Source organism: Nylanderia fulva, unplaced genomic scaffold (assembly GCF_048542155.1).
Source record: "Nylanderia fulva isolate GAGA-0341 unplaced genomic scaffold, ASM4854215v1 Scaffold2, whole genome shotgun sequence".
NCBI lineage: Eukaryota > Metazoa > Arthropoda > Insecta > Hymenoptera > Formicidae > Nylanderia > Nylanderia fulva.
This window is the reverse complement of record NW_028190263.1, coordinates 323,556-342,408: the sequence shown is the minus strand read 5'-3', so window position 1 is coordinate 342,408 and position 18,853 is coordinate 323,556. Positions and strand designations below refer to the sequence as shown.

Genomic DNA, 18,853 nt, shown 5'->3' with positions numbered 1-18,853 from the left:
TCAATTCCTCGTACGAGTATACGAAAGCTGGTAGGAAATTACGAGGATCTCTCATAAGTCTAGGTGGAAATGAATTTCCGAAATCGATTGTCAATGTCGCGCTGTCTATCACGCGTCCTGATTTCCTTCCCCGTGTCGAAAAACGAATAGCGTGCGAGAAATTCATCGAAATGTGGCGAGAGACAAATTTGGTAGAAAAGAACGAATATTGAAAACGTTGTTCGTGCCAAAATAAATTCTTCGATTTGGCAACTTTCTCGCGTCATTAAACTAATGTTACGATGCAAACAAAAAATAAGAAAATCCAAATTTTCAATTTGCAAGATGTAATCACTCTCTCATGACGTTTTATTATACATTAATGTTAAATACATTGCATGTTACTTTATCAAGTAAAATCTTTTTTTTAGCACAAACAACGATAATAATCATTACAAAATGAATCAAAGATGCCGACTGATTTTGAAAATACTGTATGTAACTATATAGGTAAAATACATATTTTCTATTTTGGTTGGATCCATATGCTGAGAGATGAATGTTATTATGCGTATATATATAAATAAGAGCAATTAGTACTTTTCTGAGATAAAACTGGCACCAAGACAAGAAAAAAGCACCAATGAGTAAATAAGTCGCGCAATCGTGCGACGCCGATCATTCTAAAATCAATTCTCAATGTTGCTGACCCTCGTGCGCCCACACGTGGTCGAACTTGGGCCAACGCATGCTGTTGGACTACCATTATAAAGAAGGCCGGAACGACGATAAACATGAGGCGACTCCACGGCCTTGTGGTCACCTTCACCAGCCCAGAGTCCCACCTGGTAAGCCTCAGTATCACAAGCTTGAAAAAAAAAATCAGCAAGTGAAAGAGATGAAGCTGAGAGCTCAGCTCGCGAGCTCTCATTTGATTGGCCCGGACACGCACCTGTATATACCTAATTGGCTAACTTTCACGCGAAAAATTAGCTTCTTAGAGAGGAATTATCACCAGAGCACTTTCTTTTTCTTCTTCTTCTTCTTCTCTTTATCTTCTCTTCATTTCTTCTTAATTTTTTCTTTTTATTTTTTTCCTTTTCTTTTTAATTTTCTTTAATCAGTCTTTAAAACGGATGATATTGGAATAACGAAAGATCAAAATTTTCAGATATTATGAGATTTTTCTTTTAAGATAAATATATGTGTGTTCGAATATATTATGATCATTTTGATAATAAAATTACTTTTCTTTTGTTATTATGCATGTTAATTCATAAATAAAACTATTGTTTAAACGAGCATTAACTTGCTTTCCAACTTAATTGTTTCTTGTAACGATAATGATGTTTCCTTTATAAAGAAAACTTATATATCATAACTGCGCAGTCTAAAAATAATGATTTATGTTTAAACATTCTTAATATATTATTGCAATTATTGCATTCACAAAATATTAAGTGAATAAATTTAAATATAGAAATGTTGTGAATTTATTGCAAATACATGCACGTATAATATATGTGAAGAAGTCATGTATAATATATTCGAACGATCGAATGTTCCAATATTTGAATACATATATATATATATATATATATATATATATATATATATGCATCTATTTATGACTCTTATCCTCTTTCTACGTCCAACTTTATTATTTCTTTCTACTCTTCTTTTTATTCCTCTATCGAAAAGACATGTAGCTTGTAGAAAGAATTATTGACATGAAACTTTTTGCTGAATATGTAAAAATCTTCATAACCAACGGAGAGAAAAATTTTAATGTCTAAAGAATCGCGCTATTATATATATTATATCTATTGTCTAAGATATTTGATAGGCAATTTATCTCTAAATAATAATTTTAAAAAATTTCCATATAAAATATAAATTTTTTTCATTTGACATTATTACACAATTACTTCTGAAAAACAAATCTGAATTTACAGAAGAAGAATAAAAGAAAAGAACTTGATTTTTGAATTAATTGACAGCGTAATTTACCAAGCGTTTATCCTCGTCAATAATTGTATCTATAATTCTTTCTATAAGTGCTTTCTTGCGAATGGTTAGGAGATGAATCACAATATGTACATAGTTCAAGCGTGAATAATATATACGCACACGACACTTAAGCTAGCTCTAGGTACACCACTGATCATGGCACATGCACGCAATAATCTACGCTCCTCTCACTATCATCATCTCTATCATCGTCGCGATTCAATATATATCTTTATTATTGTAAAATATTTAATATAAGAGAGATTCAGACTTAAATCAAAATCAATTTTTATTATTCCATCAAAAACTCTATTATTTTTTTAACAGCCAAAGATAATTGACTATTACTGCATTCATCTTATTTACAAAAAAATAACAAAAGAAACTCACGCAAGTTTATTAAAGTTTATTATTAATTTTGACTCGGACAATCTATTTAATTTGTTTACTTCGAAATGACTGTGAGCGCGATTAATGAAATAAAATAATTTCTCTCGGCGAATACTTTAATTTTTGGCAGATTGAAGCTCGTTGTGCTTCTTGGTTTTAATTGATCGTTAATAGCGATCATTTCATCAAATCATCCTCTCTGCCTCACGGAATGAATGATCAATGAGCGTCTGACAATTGCCTTTAGCTCGAGCACCAAGCTGCATGAGGAAAGGAGAACGAACGAAATGCACCCGCCTGCATGTGACGCCAAAAATTACGTCTAATTGTATTTTCAGGACGAAAGAGCAGATCGACGCCGATTGGACCCACTGTTACTAGTTATGCTGAAACATATTTGTTTCAAGAGAAACATGTACCAAGAAGCAGATTTAATGAAATCAAGTGTTTTATCATTTTTATTGAGATGTCACGAACCTCTTATTGTTAATCAATGAAAGATTTCTTCTTTTAAGAAAATATCTATATTTTTTTAATTGTGAAACATTCTTATATCGTATATCAAAAAATTCATAAAATGCTTGCTTCAAAATAGCTTCGATCGTATTATGTAACATATATAACTCAAATTAGATTTAAAAAAAAATACAGAAAACTCTATATTATATATGTTATTACAAGCTTCATACTGTACAACATTTGCTTGCAATTAAATCGCATGATTATTAATTATTTTTTACTAATCATATTTATAATTATTACAATGTGATATATAATTATATATATTTTACTTATATTTAATAATAATATATATGTATAAATATCTGTGTATGTACAATAAAAACAATTTTTTTTATTTTTTTCTTCAGAGACTTATATAAGTACTTGAACAAGTACAATTATAAACAAAAACTATCTATACATCAGTTACATTTTATAATCGTGTATGCGATTTTCATTGTAACGTAATAAAAATTAATGAATATAAGCTTATGATAATAATGCTATAAAAAAAAATATGCACAAAAATATTAGTTGCAAACATACAAGATTATTGCACTTATAAAAAATTTAATTAATAAATATCAAAATTTAATTAATAAATACGTTTCAATAAAAATGTATGCAAACACATGGTATGAGACAAAATATTAAAAAAAAATTTATTACGTAAATAGTTATTAATAAAATTAAATATTGATCTTGAAAAAAATCTTCGATATAATACATTTTTAAATCTGCTTCTAAATAATTCAAATACTGTGTTTGCAGTATTAACAATCACTGTTTCAGCATTGCTTAGCAACAATGGGAAAAGCGCGTTACGTTATCGATGCATCGATACATCCATCGAAGACATATAAACAAAAAGAAAGAAAAAAAAAGAAAGAGAGAGAGAGAGAGAGAGAATAAGAGAGGGAGAAAATAACAGAGAAAAAGAGAGAAAGAGAGAGAGAGAGTGAGAGAGAGAGAGAGAGAGAGAGAGAAAGAGAGAGAGAGAGAGAGGTTTCAAATCGCTCGAAATATGCCATAATCAATAATCAATTTCAGAATCAATCCCAGCCCGTCTCACAGTCGTTTCACGCGATACAGATGAAACCCAACATACACAATACCTATACCTGACACACACATACGTGTACACGTTCTATTTTGTTTCTACTATTTCGCGAGTATAAGATAGTCCTAAATTCTCGTCTACTAAGCCTTGACACATATATATATATATATATATATATATATATATATATATATATATATATATATATATCTATACACCGCGCCTAACCACGATACCAATATCGTAACTCTTGCGCAGCTGCAACACGGTGGGGCTCTGGATAAGAAAACACTTGGAATAACTTTGAATATATATTTCTCGATTACTCCGTGCCAAAAGTTCCTTCACCTCCCCCTCCTACCCTCCTCATTCCGGCAACAACCCCCCAGAGTACTTATCTTCTACCCTTTATCTTTCCTCCGAGGTTTCGTTTTAATTTACGACGTATGTTTCGCGTTTGTTTCATCAATATGCTTTTAGGTTTTTCGAACGAACTCTTTTTTTCTTGAAATTAGACCTTTTAGACCAACATTTTTATTTCGGCAAATTTTCTTCTCGCTATTTTTACTTGCAATTATATTTCTACACTGAATAAACTCAGACTAAAAATAATTTAAAGACATCTCGATATGTTAAGAAAAAAAAATAATTCTAAATTAACCAGTTATTATTTTAATATTTTGCTCATTAAAATGTAGATACTTTAATCTCTATTATCATATATATATGTAATAAAGTGGAGAACAAACATTTAAATGTAAATTTGCTTAGTACTCGTACAAGTAAATTACTTTCTTCTCATCAGATTAAGGAAGATCTGAATGTTCATTTAGAAAAATTTGAATATTTTGTGTAGCTTTGAAAAGTCATAGTTTAAAAAAAATAACTCAAAATAAAATATAATTATATAAATAGATAAAACTATTTAAATACAATTTTTGCATATAAAGACCAGATCTATATATGTCACATATTTTTTGTAAAAATCATTCTTGATATTTCTACATTGAATAGCTAATTTTGATTACATTATTATAATAAAAACGCCCCACATTGTAGTTATCATCGATTCAGTTTTTATAATGATGCTTATTATTAAATTATAAAAGATCTTTTGCGTACATCGAAATGTCTCTAAACTTGATTAAAAATGTATTTCAACGTCATGACTCATCAACATTTATATCTTCAAACAATGTACGTCCACTTCAAGCAATCTATAATTCAGGGCTCTATGTAAACTTTTAACTTAGCAGAGGAAATTTACTTGTCGAATTTACTTCTCGAAAAATTCCTGTCCAAAGTTTTATGAAACCCGCCTTGTTTTTCCCTTCGTCCATTCTTTTCGAGTTTTCTACGATGTATTTCAGGATACTTGATCGCTCGCACGGATCTGCTCTTCATCATCGATGGAGTTTGCAGGTGAGAGATCATTTAATCGATCTTTTGAGGCGGGATACGAGCCCCCGAGTACGCGTGAACACTTGACTTTTAACAAAGCCACTGTGTTACGGAGCATGACACAGTTACTGCGGTTGTAAGCCGGGCTATAACGCTCCGCGCATCAGGCTTGGAGTAGCTTGCACAGGAAGCAGCTTGCGGTTTCTAAACTCTGGATAGCTTTGCTCGAAGCGCGACAGGCAAACACAGACGCGAATTAATATGTACAAAGGCTGTCACATGCGATGTTTAAAATAGCGGTTAATTCAGCCGCCGATTGTAAATCAAAAATAGCATTTTTAGAAAAATTATTTGTTATTGCTTGTATTCAGCACATGTCATTTCGATTAAGCGCTTTTCAAGCTACATCTAGATTGCTTTTTCTCCAAGAAAACTACTAGTCCGCGGAATAATATTTATTTTTTATGAAAAAAGAATTACATTGAACACGTGTCTCTCGTTATTCTTTGTGAAGAAATTGTGTTATCCAGGGTGTTTCAGAACTGACGGAAAAGTTATTAATGTCAGATTCCTGGTATCATTTAGAGACGATTTTTCCTCGGTGAAAATGTTGAAGGAGGCCATTATTTTTAACATGTTTCCAATTTTTGCTATTATGTACCTTTATAACTAAGCCTTATATTAAAATTCTACTAAAACAAACTCTACCTAAAATTAACTGAAGAATGTAGTTTCATTAATTTTTATTTCCACAAGGCTTAGTTTTCAAAATAAAAATCTTTATTTTCAACTGCTTATAATTCGAAAATTATTGGTGTCTCTAAATTTTCGCTGAGGAAAAATCGTCTCCGAATGACACGAGGAATCTGCCTTTAAAAACTTTTCCGCCAGTTCTGAAACACCCTCTATATAAATCATCGAAATAAACGGAACAATGAAATATTGTCCTATCGTGGAATTTTTCTGAAAAGAATATATGACACGTCTTTGGAACAGATTACATGTAATTAACATCCAGTTAGGAGTATATATTCAGTTAGTCTGACAGTTTGTATAATTAACTTCGCAGCTCAAGACGTTCACGATCAGAACGAAGTAACTCGATATATATATATAATCGGGCGAGCGCGACGATTAGTTTAGATGGGAACGCCAGCTATCCGTCGCGGATTCACGTTGACGTAGTTGGGGAAACTAATCAGCCAGCCAACGCGTATATGTACACCGGTCGACCTTAATCCGTCAGAATCGGTTCGCCAAGAAGGAGACATGCTATCCGATAGCTACCGATATTGCCGCCACGTTGACGCATTTCCATTCGCTGGAAATTCTCACGGGTCGTGTAACGCAATCAGATGGTTGGCAGGTACTCCCACGTGGTCGCGACCTACCTACCCGCCTGTACAACAGGTTGTCTATTTACCTTCCTAGGCTCGACGTTTTTTATTATTAATCCTTGGGGCTTTTTATCCCTTTGACCCTCCTAACTAGAAACAAGGGTGGAGATCATTATTCTTGTAATTAAGTAATGAACTGTGAGCATGAATATATTGACAAAGATTTTAAAATCTCGACAAAATTCCTCTCTACCTAGATTTAATGAAATAAAATTTAATTTTTCATAAATTTTTTAATAGTATATGGAATTAATAATTTTCTTTCACAAATTCTCTATGTAGAGAACGTAATATCTTCTTTGACAAAATGCAACAAAAGTTGAGAAAATGTAATAAGAATTGTGAAAATGTCACATTCTGCTAATATTGTCTTTCACCTTAAAATAAGTATTTTTTATTTTTCAATATCGATTATCAATATCCTTTATGTCGTTCAGAAATTTATTTCAAGTTTATTCTACTTCATTAAAATATTCAGAAGAATATGTATATATTTTAGAAAATATATCCTATATTAAAACTTGTACATTTTAAAAGCCACAACGATATGTCAAATCAAATTAAAACAGCTTCAAAATTTATATTAAAAGTTTAATATAGATTATCATATATGTTGTTATAAATTATTTGTCCAAGTTATATTGTCGTATAAAGCTGTTAAATTTTGCGATCTAAACTTGTATGATTTCCCTAATACTGAATTGAGAAGTGTTTTCCTCAAACAGCTAAAATTTGCGTAGTAAGGGCAGTACAATAGAACATTTGGTATTAAGCTCGCATAATCGTAATTGATATTCGCTGACAGATGCGGAAGGTTTGGTGGTCCGTAAAATGGAAGAAAGGAGAGAAGAAGAGGCACGTCTCCCGCGGATTAGTAAATAATTTATTTCAGGAAGTAATTTAACTTTTCTAATTGATCGTCTGCTCGGTCGAGAGTTTCGCGAAAAGGGCGAGGCGTAGCGTGCAGACAGAAGGGTGAATGGAGGAATGTAGCCAGTTTCAGGATGAAATATCCTCGACGAAGCGCACTTTGTGCAGCGGACTAGCGAGATGAATTTCTCGGCGCGGCTGGTTGGATCCGAGAGATTTCCAGTTTCCACGTAATTCGAAGAATTTCGAGATATAACGAGATCAATGATGATCACGCATCTATGAACGCGATGTAGTGTGCGTGTGTGTGTGAGTGTGTGTGTGTGTGTGTGTGTGTATGGATGTGCGTGTGTGTGTTTGTATGTATGAGTGCATGTACATGTGCTATTTTTAGCAATCGATCCAATATTCATGACATGAACATCGACAAATGACTTTATACTGACGCATTGATTATCGAAAAATGTGAGATATTCCTTTCGAAAAATAAACAATGAAAACGTTAAACATTCAGGGTATGATATGCAAATAAATCGTCGAAATATTTATTCAGATATTGTTGAAAGTTTATGTGATTAAAACTTAAACATCGCTTATCTCTACGGAATACCGATATTATTTCGCAATGATGTTTACTATCAATATATTTAACTGCTAATCGGACAATCGATAATTTATATATACATATATATACAATTATGCAAATATTGTGCAAATAATGTTATTTTACCCATAATATTACAGCATTTTGGCACTTAACAGGACAACGCTCCATATTAATTCGATATATGTATATTGTAAACAATCGTGGTTCATCGCTCCGCAAAATTTATTTATTATAAGGAAGTTTAAGGAAGATTTGGTTGAAAATCGTTTTTAACGATAACGCGTGTTATTTAAAAACTTGTTGAAAGTGAGAACGGAAAAAGTCCCAGTCAATGAACAAGAGAAGCCGAGAAGTACTTCACCACGTTCTTGGGAATTGTTGTTCGGAAAGATATTTGCTCCAGTAGAGAAGAACGTAAGAAACATTCGAAAAGAAAGGCCCTGAAGATATGGCAACCTAGAGGAAGACACTCGAGATCGATCCCTTCGATTCTTCAAGGGAAAAAATTTAGGAAGAGTGTCATGAAGCGTATACGAGAGTTTTGCTACTATTATAGTTGCTGTGTATCAAAGATTTCTTTGCAATGAAATCTTCCAATTTTTACTATTTTCGTTATACTCTTTCTACGATTGCAATTAATCATTACAAATACATTAAATTTAAATTTAATTCTTCGATATTTTTCTCGTAAAATATTTATCAAAATTTATTTTTGGATACTATCGCAAAAATCTGTCATTAATAATATATAATCAGAAAAAATAATAATCCTATAAAAATTTTGAAAAATAAATCAAAAATGTATAAGTGATCTTTGGTACATGCTTTGTTAATAGACCCTGGTATTTAACTAAAATTACGCGGGACGTGTTCTCGCGTCGGATTTCTGCGCAGAGAAAAATCATGCATATAGAATCTTTTCTTTCTAGTCTCTTGGTAAAAGTTTCCAGGTTCAAGATAACCGTCTCGAGTCTCGTGGCGAGTTACGGTTCGCTCCCAAAGGTGAAATTGGAAAAAGTTTTTCCGTTTGTGTGGATGCCTCTGCGGGTGGTATCAATCTCGCGGACTTTCGGTATCTCAAGTGTGTTGAAATGTTCATGTCGCGATGTACATATATATAGTGTTCGAGATGAACTTTCAAAGATTTTGTATTTTAATACTAGAGTCGATTGGAGAGAAGCCAAAGAAACCACCGACGAGTGACTTTCTTTTATCAGTATTATTAAAACGCATTTGAATCGCGTTAGATATATGTTGTTTTAAAAACACTCTATTTGGAATTCTTTTTTACGAATAGAAAATTTGCGTCCAGGGAAAACACGGATTTCATACACACACTGGAAGCACAAAATCTAATTGGAGTTTCATGAAGGGCTAATTTCTCTAATGGAAAGCCAGGTCGAAAACTCTCTCAACAATATTATTATTTATTCTTGCTCTCGTATCCTCTTGTTGAAATTTTATATATAGAGTGTTCGTGTACTCTAGAATGATCACATTTTTTTCGAGCTGTACTGTAGATACGTACAGAATATTCTGTGTATGTATTATAAAATCATAGATTTTTCTACTGAATAATATGTCAAGAAGATCGTCAAAGAAAAAGATTGCGAATTAAAAAGACGTCGATTAGTTGTACTTTATTTTGGGTCACGCTTTGTGCTTTAAAATGAACGCGTCGCATATTTAAATATACGAATAACGAGAATATAAAAAGACATTTAAAGAGCGACGGAAGAGCTGCGACTATTTCATCGGACGTTGATTAACAACGACGGACGGACTGCTTTGTTTATTTCTCTATTTCGGTTCAGAACATATTTCTCGTCCTTTGTTCCGCGAAGAATGATCTGTATGAGTGGCCTAATTAGCACATGGTGTTTAAGAGACAAAGGAAAGAAAAATAAACCAGCTCGTTTCTGCGCGACGTTTCTTTTAAGCTGTAAATCTCTTGTAAAGTACATCGAAGGTGCATCATTTAATTATGACTTTTTACACAATAGAGACAATGCCTTTTATACGAATATAGTTTTCACTTTAATTGCAAAAAAGAAAACAGTCAGTTCTTGTGTATCGACCGTCAAATTTTTTTTTAAACTTTTATTCATTTTAGTATACACGTATATACGAGTATTTAAATTTAATCCTTTCTTTCTACATTTACTCTCATTTTTATATTTTTTATGTATACAATTTCTTGTTATATATATTTTTGAATTTGTTCATTTTTTCTATACTTGATATCTTTCTTTTACTTTTCATATTCTTCGAAATTATAAAATAAATTATTCTTTATAATATGCAAACATTTTCCCAGATAGGTAAATTAATTTTTAATTAATTTATGATCCAGATTTTATTGGATGCTCGAAATTTGAAAGCTGTACTATTTTAGAGATTTATAAATTTGCAAATAATAAAAATATAGATTTATATTTTCCAATTATTTCTGAAATAAAAAAAATAATTGTTCAAAGTAAGAATGTTTGCTTTTCTGCTCGAAGCGTGAGTCGAGAATCTTGTTGGCATTCTGGGTCTTAGTAAATTCAAGAAAGGGAAGGGAAGGGAGAGTATCGACCCTTTATGGACCCTTCAAGACTGGGTCTAAACGACTGTTAGTTTTGAATACAACCGATAGATGTCGAACTAGTCAAAATGTTTCTCGTAAGTAAAATTCAGTATTTGTAGTATATAAGAAGCGTTGTAGGTTTCGTTGTATGACACTCTGATTTCTCTTCAAAATGCGAATAAATCTTTCGCCTTTTACTAAAGATTTCCGTGGAGGGAAATAACTCTATGAGTCTTTAAACAATTTTTTTGTATTACCCAGCATAAGCTGGGTCATAAATCAATCGAAAATTAATTTATCTAAGGGAGTATTTCATATAAATTTAAAAGTATGTAAAATGTTCTCGTAAAAGGAGAGAAGCACCTTAGACAATTTCGAGATTTTCCGATGTATTTTCGCATTTATTTCCTGCATATTGATATGATCGATGTAAGTTTGAAGATAGACCCACACCCGATCTCATCCTCGCGGTTGCTTATGCTGAATCTTTATTGAAGCTGAAAAGATAGAGAAGAAGTATGAGCTCTACAACGAGAGGATCCATTTCGTCTGATGCTGATTCATAGCGGTTAGACGTGTTCTGCATTATTCAGAGAGCGCACCTGACCGTATAACGTCGTGCGGCTTTAAATATGGTTGCACCACTTTTGACTGTCAAAGCGGATAATGTGGCGCGTCATATACTTTTCTCTCCGCTGCATCGATGGCTAGCGAAATCGAATAAAGGAGATGCAGCATAGGATTTATGCGAAAAAACAAGGCAAATTTATAGCCAGTATATTTCACTATTTACATATCTGACTTGTTTCTGTTTTCATTGAAATACGACGCGGGCTCTTAGTGAAATCGTTATAATTTATGGTTATGCAATCCTATAAGTTATCTTCTATAATATTAATTTTAGAATTTCGTGATATTACTCGCGTCTAATGAAATCAAAGAAATAAAGAAGAATGAAACAAAAACGCATATCTCTTTATTAGATTTAAATGTGAAAATAATTTTACTAATCTATTAAAATAATAACGCGAATTATAATTTGTTTAAATTATTGGGAGGAACGTAACGCGTATTTTTTTTCTCAATTCTCACGAAAAAAAAATTGATTTTTAAAGAAGGTAAACTTATGCGCTCTGATCAACAAATAATATTTGCATTAACGTATTGCATTTTGACGAATGAAAAAATGATTACAATAAAAGAAAGATTATTTAAATTAATGAAGAATTTTTCTGCGAGAAACCTACGACAAACTCACGATAAAAGCAAACGAGGGCATCTTCGTTTAAATTCGGTTGCAGAGTTCATTTTTGTGAACGAGTGTGAAAACGACTATACCCACGGTCATCCAATATATTGAATGTAACCCCTATTTCGACTGACCATTTCCGGTCTTTGCACGCTGCAGTTCATGCAGAATACGACGTATTTTTTTTTCTCGTTGCCTCCGATTGTGTTGATACATTTTGTATGTATATATATCTCTCTATATATTCGCTCGCTTTGTGGAGCTACGGCAGCAATACGTGATTTTCTCGGATTTTCTCTACGCATGTTTGTCAACGTTCTATTATTTCGCAAATTGTCGACGTGCAGAATACGTTTCATACCATTGACATAGTATATTTTTGCAAAAGATGTATATTGTTTTGTCTTTTGTCTCGTATAAATAGGAGACGCACGTCCCATTATTGTTAATTCTTTAAACAATTGTCAACAAATATCGCATAAAAAATATTTCAAATGTTTCGTTGCACGGAGGATGCAAAAAAAAAATATTCTTGTCGGACAAGACCGATAAAGGAATAACTATCGTATTTGATAAATTTACGGGCGAATAATTCCGAAACTATTTGAAATATTGAAGGTAATGTTGAAAAAATATTTGATCAAAACAATTTTTTACATTTTGCATAAATATTTAAAGGTACGTATATAGATACGTGTGTATAAGTATGCGTGTTATGTGTGATATGTATGATTGCTATATCTAGTAATTAACTGTTTGTAGAAATTTATATACATATAAAAATGTCACATTTAATTATGCAAACATATATGGAAATCATTGTAACTTTCAGCTTGAAAAAAGTTATTGCCAAAACTGCAGTTAGAACTCTTGAAAAGATTACGAGATTGTATATACGTATCGAGATTTTATGTATATTAATTATTGAACTTTTTTACTAATGTTTTCGCTGATTAAATTCCAAATAACGACCGTCTCTAAAAGATGATAAAATTTGTCGATGCGGCAGCATTTGAAATGAGAAGAAAAATAAATACGCAAGTCATCACATTATATATCAATGCGATTTTTCACTGCCGCTTATGCCCAAACGAGTGATCTGATTCTTTCAAGTACTTCGTGATGAATGGCGAATTCGTAAGATTGCACGTAGAGATTGCGGATGCTGAGCACGACGAGGCTAGCTCGTCCATTCTTCTCGAGGACAACGCGGCTTCTTCCATTTCGCTCTTTCTCGCCGCTTTTTTTTCCTCTTTAGGCTCCGAAGCGACACCGTAAGAACCATCTGTCTCGTTTGTTTCAGGTTCTACCACCTTGGAAAGCTGCCAAGTCCGGAAGTATATCCTTCAAAATTCGTACGAACGAACCCCACGGACTGATCATGTATAGTCGCAGCGGAGCGCACACGAGAGTATGTATTTTTAATTTATGCCTCCTTCTAATTACGACATCGACAGTCGCCGTGACAATCAAGTCAAATAAAACAAAGTTTTTTTTAAAACTATTTAAATTTAAGAATAACTTTTTGCGCGTAAAAAAAAAGGATAATCTGGAAGGGCTTTAGAAACAATAAAATCGAATGCGGCTGTCAAAGCGCGATTACGCGTCTGTACAATTATTGGCTGCTGAAAACGTTTTTCGAAATAACAAGCCGCTTTTGTTCCAAAACTCATCCTGGCCGCGGTTGCACACTCGAGTGACAGTAATTTAATTATCGATGCACAATTCCATCCTGCTATGACACTCTGACGATCGATGAGTTCTAGTGGTCAGCGACCTTCGCGCCTGAATTTTATGATTTAGTATTTTCAGACATTCTCGTATTATTTATACAAGTATTTTTCAATATGTATTTTTATAATAAATTGTATAATTGTTAAATAAAAAAATATACAAGTCACGAAATTTTTAAAAATTAGAAATTTTCTTCAATTAAACTAATGAAAATAAAGCGACGCGAGAAATAATTTTAACATTGAAGTTAAATAAAATATTTCTTTGTGTTATCATAAAAAAAGAAATGCATATTTTTTGATTGATGCACTAAAATTAAATAAGATTCAAATAATATAATGTAATTATTGTTATTTTAAATTATATATATTTTTTAATAATTATAATCTTTGTTATATAAATGCAAAGAATTGTATGAGTTTCTATTTAAAAGTTTTTGCCGAATTTACCAAATTATAAATATTGTTTACCAAAGTTAAATCTCTTTTAATAGTTGATAAACCGGAATTGTCACAATATATCTTCATTATTCGTAATCCTATTAATAACAATGATACGCTGACATACGATAATATATCTTCATCTATCTACCTATAGCAACAGAAATTTAATATATTGCGACAATGAACTTTTCTTTATTTTATATATAGATAAAAAGTATAAGTCTCTTTATACTTGTTAGCTATAATTCGTTAAATATATAAACAAACTTGCTAATATATGATATTTTTTTAATATATAAGATATAATTCCACAAATTATTAAATAGAAAGCCTAATAAAAAAAATTGATAGATATTAAAAATCATATAAGCGCGTATGTGGAAACAGTTCGTTTTATATTACTAGTAATATAGAGTAATATAACGTAGTATATAAGTGGACGGTTTATTTTTCTATTTATTACAGCAAGATCTATTTGCCTTCGAAATTATTGGCGGACATCTTTATCTACACGCCGATCTTGGAAGTGGCCCCGTTAAAGTAAGATCATCAAAAACACGTATCGATGATGGTACTTGGCACGACGTTGCCCTAAGAAGAGTCGAGAGGGATGGTCGAGTTACTGTTGACGGTTATACAGCCGATTTTCGTACGCCAGGTAATGTAACATTTTTTTGCCAATATTATTTTTCTTCAAAGTACATTACTAATATTATGTAATTTGACCAAAATAATTTTTCCTAATTTCGCCTAATTTGTATTAAGAACTGATTAATGGACTATTATGACAAAATTTATTTATTATAGTTCTATATGTATTTAATATAATCCCGAATAAAATAATTTATTATTTATACACGTACCTACATATATATAATTGACAGATACAATTATATATAAAATAGAAATAGAAAAAGAGATATATAAATTTGAAGCATATACATATATCATAATTTCGTAATGTAATTTCATATTCTGAAGGGAGGGAGTTTCTCATATTCATATTTTCATTTATACTCAGTCTTTCATGTATTTTAAAACTGTATATATCTGTTTTTTATATATCTGTGAAAGAAAAATTTTATTATCTTTTACTTTGCAATCGATTTCGACGCCTATCGTAGTTATATTTATGCGTGCATATACGCAGTGGCGATTTTTCAAACTATCTCACCTTATACACATAAAGTGTCTAACCCGACCTGGCAGATAAGTGTCCTCGAGCATGTAACTCTGAATTATGAGCGGCCCGGTCCGCTCAGTTCGCCGTTTACGTCGGTGGACCGCGATGTCCAGAATTTACTCACTACATCGTGGTTAAGTGATAAAGCACTACGTATGTACGGCCGCAAACACGCGAACGATACCGCAAAAACGGCAAAAAGAACTTCATTGAGACAGCGAGGATCCATATATTCTCCTACAAATAACGGTGACTTAGACCGTTGAAGATGTTATTATACTGCTTATTGCTCCAATTTTTGAGAACTCAAAATTAATATATCTAACAATAAGTTTGTTACTTACCAGGATACATATTACGATCAACATATAATAGCAATTGCATCGATAAAGATAAAGATGTTTCATTTTATTCATTTTAATGTATAAATTCTGATTAATTTTTTGTATTATTAAAATAATGATTAGCATTAAAGAAAAGAGTATATTTCCCTTTTATCTTTGTTATATTAGTGTGTGTGTGTATGTGAAGTTAATATATCATTTTGTGGAAGATCATAAATAGATAAAAGTACTGATTTTATTTTCAATAGTTTTTAATAGTTTTTAATAGTTATTATAGTGCTTATTGCTCCGATTTTAAAGAAATAAAAATTAATGTATCTAACAATAAATTGTTACTTATGAAGATGCACGAACAATATTAGAATCAACATAATAGCCATTGCATCGATAAAGATAAAGATATTTAATTTTCTTCATTTTATAGTGTATAAACGCTGATTAATTGTCTTTAATTTTTTTATTATAAAATAATAATTAACAATAAAGAAAAAATGCATTTCCCTTTTAGCCTTGTTATATTAATGTGTGCATGGGCGTCCGCAGAAAAGGGGAAGAGGGGGTATTTGCCCTCTTTTAGGAATCAGTAAAAAAATTAAGCATTTACTCTCTTTGTGAATAAACACTGGAATTTATCTGCAATTATATTATAAAATAAAATAATTAAATAATTAAAATAAAAAAATAATTAAAAAATTGAATTTAAAAAATGAAGAAAAAATAATATAATAGGAAGTAAAAAAAAATTTAATCATGCCTCTCCCTGGAAAAAATTCCTGCGGACGCCCATGGATGTGTGTGTAATGTGAAGCTAACATATCATTTCGTGGACGATCATAAATAGAGGGAAGTTCTGATTTTATTTTCACTAGTTTTTAATCGTTTAATCAAATAGGTTTGGCGATTAAACAAAAAATTCTTTAATTATTTATAAGTTTCCACGAAATAAGACGCTTCACGCATTCCTACTACATAAATATTATAGAATAAATAATTTCTCACTCACCGATACCTGCAAAGCGGAGAATACAACACACATTGATCTGAAAATAAAATATTCAAATTATGTATATACATCTGTGCATATATAGGTACAGGATGTCGGACATCAGGTGTCACACCGAAAATATACAAGTAGATCTCGTTATTTGGAGACAATTTTTCCTCAGCAAAAATATTGAGGCATCAATAATTTTCGAGCTAAAGCGATTAAAAATAAGAGATTTTTCGCAAACTAAGGAACACGCCTTGTGGAAATAAAATATTAACAAAATCACATTCTTCAATTAATTTCAAGTAGAGTTTACTTTAATAAAATTTTAATTTAAGTTTTAGTTATACATGATGGCAAAAATTGGGAACATGCAAAAAATAATGAGGCCTTCCTCGACATTTTTGCTGAGGAAAAATCGTCTCCAAATAATGAGATCGACTTGTATATTTTCGAAATGACATTTGATGTCAGACACCTTATATATACATATATATATAATAATATACACAGAGTGTTTAAAAATCTAGATCGAATATCTCATAAAAAGAATGCTGTTTAGAAAAAATATTATTTTCCACACCTTATAGTTGCCCCGCTGTCGTCCGATGAATCTTCGGGTCTCCATCTCCTCTCTTGGTCCTTCACAGCACTCACTACACTCGCGAAAACATGAATAATTACGATCGTCCAACACTTTACACGGCACTCCCGACACGACGCGTGAGTCGCAAGCTACCTGTAACAAATAAAATATACACATATATTCGAATAATCTTTATTATTTCGCATATACAATATAAATATGTAAGTTATAATTAAATTTTGCGCGTACGAAAACAGATTAGATTGTGTTATGTTGGCAAGAGATTTTGCATTGCATTTTTTTTTCGCGAAATATGCGTTTCGAGGAATTACGACGATATATGAACATTAAAATTATATTAGGCGATTGATAAATATTACTATACAATACATTAGAAATGATTATGCTTGCTAATTAATCACGCAGGACGAACCACCTGATACTCGCGGCGTTTCGGTAATGGCCAAAGTTATTCGCTATTTTACAAACATTGGCAACTTCATTCTAATATAGCGCGCGCGATATATTTTATACAGGACTTAATGTTAATAATAAATTAAAACTTGAAACTCGCAGGCGAATCGTTTGAAAAGATAGCTGTAGAATAAGTATAATTTTCGAAAATCGACGTCTCATCTCAATATATAGATATCCGATTCTGTTTATTTTAGCTTAATTTTTTCTTTTGCTTTTAGAAAGCACAACTCTTTTTAGAACTCATGTAAAACTATAAATCGTTTTAATCTTGATAATTATTGATAAGCAAAATGTCGCAGGACAAAGTGATATACTGTGTGAAGTCAGCATATCAATTTGTCCTTAGGTATTTCCTTATCAATAATTAATAATCGTCGCAGAACTATTTGTTTAAACCACCCTCAGAAGAATTATTGAAAATAAAGCCAGAGCTCTCAATTATTTATGATCTTCTATTAAATAATATGCTAACTTCACACACACGCATATACTTCGTAACTTCTAATAATGTCAAAATATTAATTTTTGTTAATCTGACTTTCTAAAGTAAGAAATTAATTAATGACAATAAATTATTAACTGCGTTGTATAGGGTAATAGTAACTTCTTTTTCTCTGAAATTTACCGAACAAAGAACTACCTTATCCACTTTTCTGTGTATTTCCGCTTTTCTGTTAATTTTGCCGCTCATCAGCAACTTCCTCTCTGCACCTGTACACCTACTTTTTTCCCTCCTAATTTTTTTGTGCGAGATAAAAACAAACTATTTACCTATAGTGCACATCCTTGCATTAATTTAAGTATATTAAAAATTAGATTTAGTTCAATATTTTCTTATATATATTTAAAATAGTTTTTTGAATTAAATATAAATGTTTATAAAGTCGGCGTCTACTTATCGAATTTGTTTGTAATAATTTATTAATAATCTATTTGTTTATTAGCTGTTTTATATGCTATGCTCATTTGCTGCATTGTAAATTGATTTTTATTCTTTCATAAAATTTTCTCGAAATATGATAAATTTCTTTGTCTTGTTCTATCTATTAATTTACTATCTGTTTT

The 18,853-nt window shown here is 31.4% G+C and overlaps 1 protein-coding gene and 1 non-coding gene across 5 annotated transcripts in view; both read left to right on the top strand.

Moving 5' to 3' along the window:
- The window catches only part of Nrx-1 (neurexin 1), a 240,332-nt gene that overhangs the window by 157,446 nt on the left and 64,033 nt on the right, over positions 1-18,853 (top strand). For 2 of the 4 annotated variants that reach the window (XM_029321265.2, XM_029321264.2), the window contains exons 9-11: positions 753-827; positions 13,337-13,444; positions 14,676-14,868. In XM_029321265.2, coding sequence (XP_029177098.2) covers positions 753-827; positions 13,337-13,444; positions 14,676-14,868 — 376 coding nt within the window. The remainder of the gene's footprint in view (positions 1-752; positions 828-13,336; positions 13,445-14,675; positions 14,869-18,853) is intronic. The other 2 variants (XM_085482216.1, XM_029321266.2) reach the window with 2 other exon arrangements.
- LOC114945401 (U5 spliceosomal RNA) lies at positions 10,936-11,058 on the top strand. Its single transcript, XR_003822388.1, has one exon. It is a non-coding gene; the product is annotated as a U5 spliceosomal RNA (small nuclear RNA).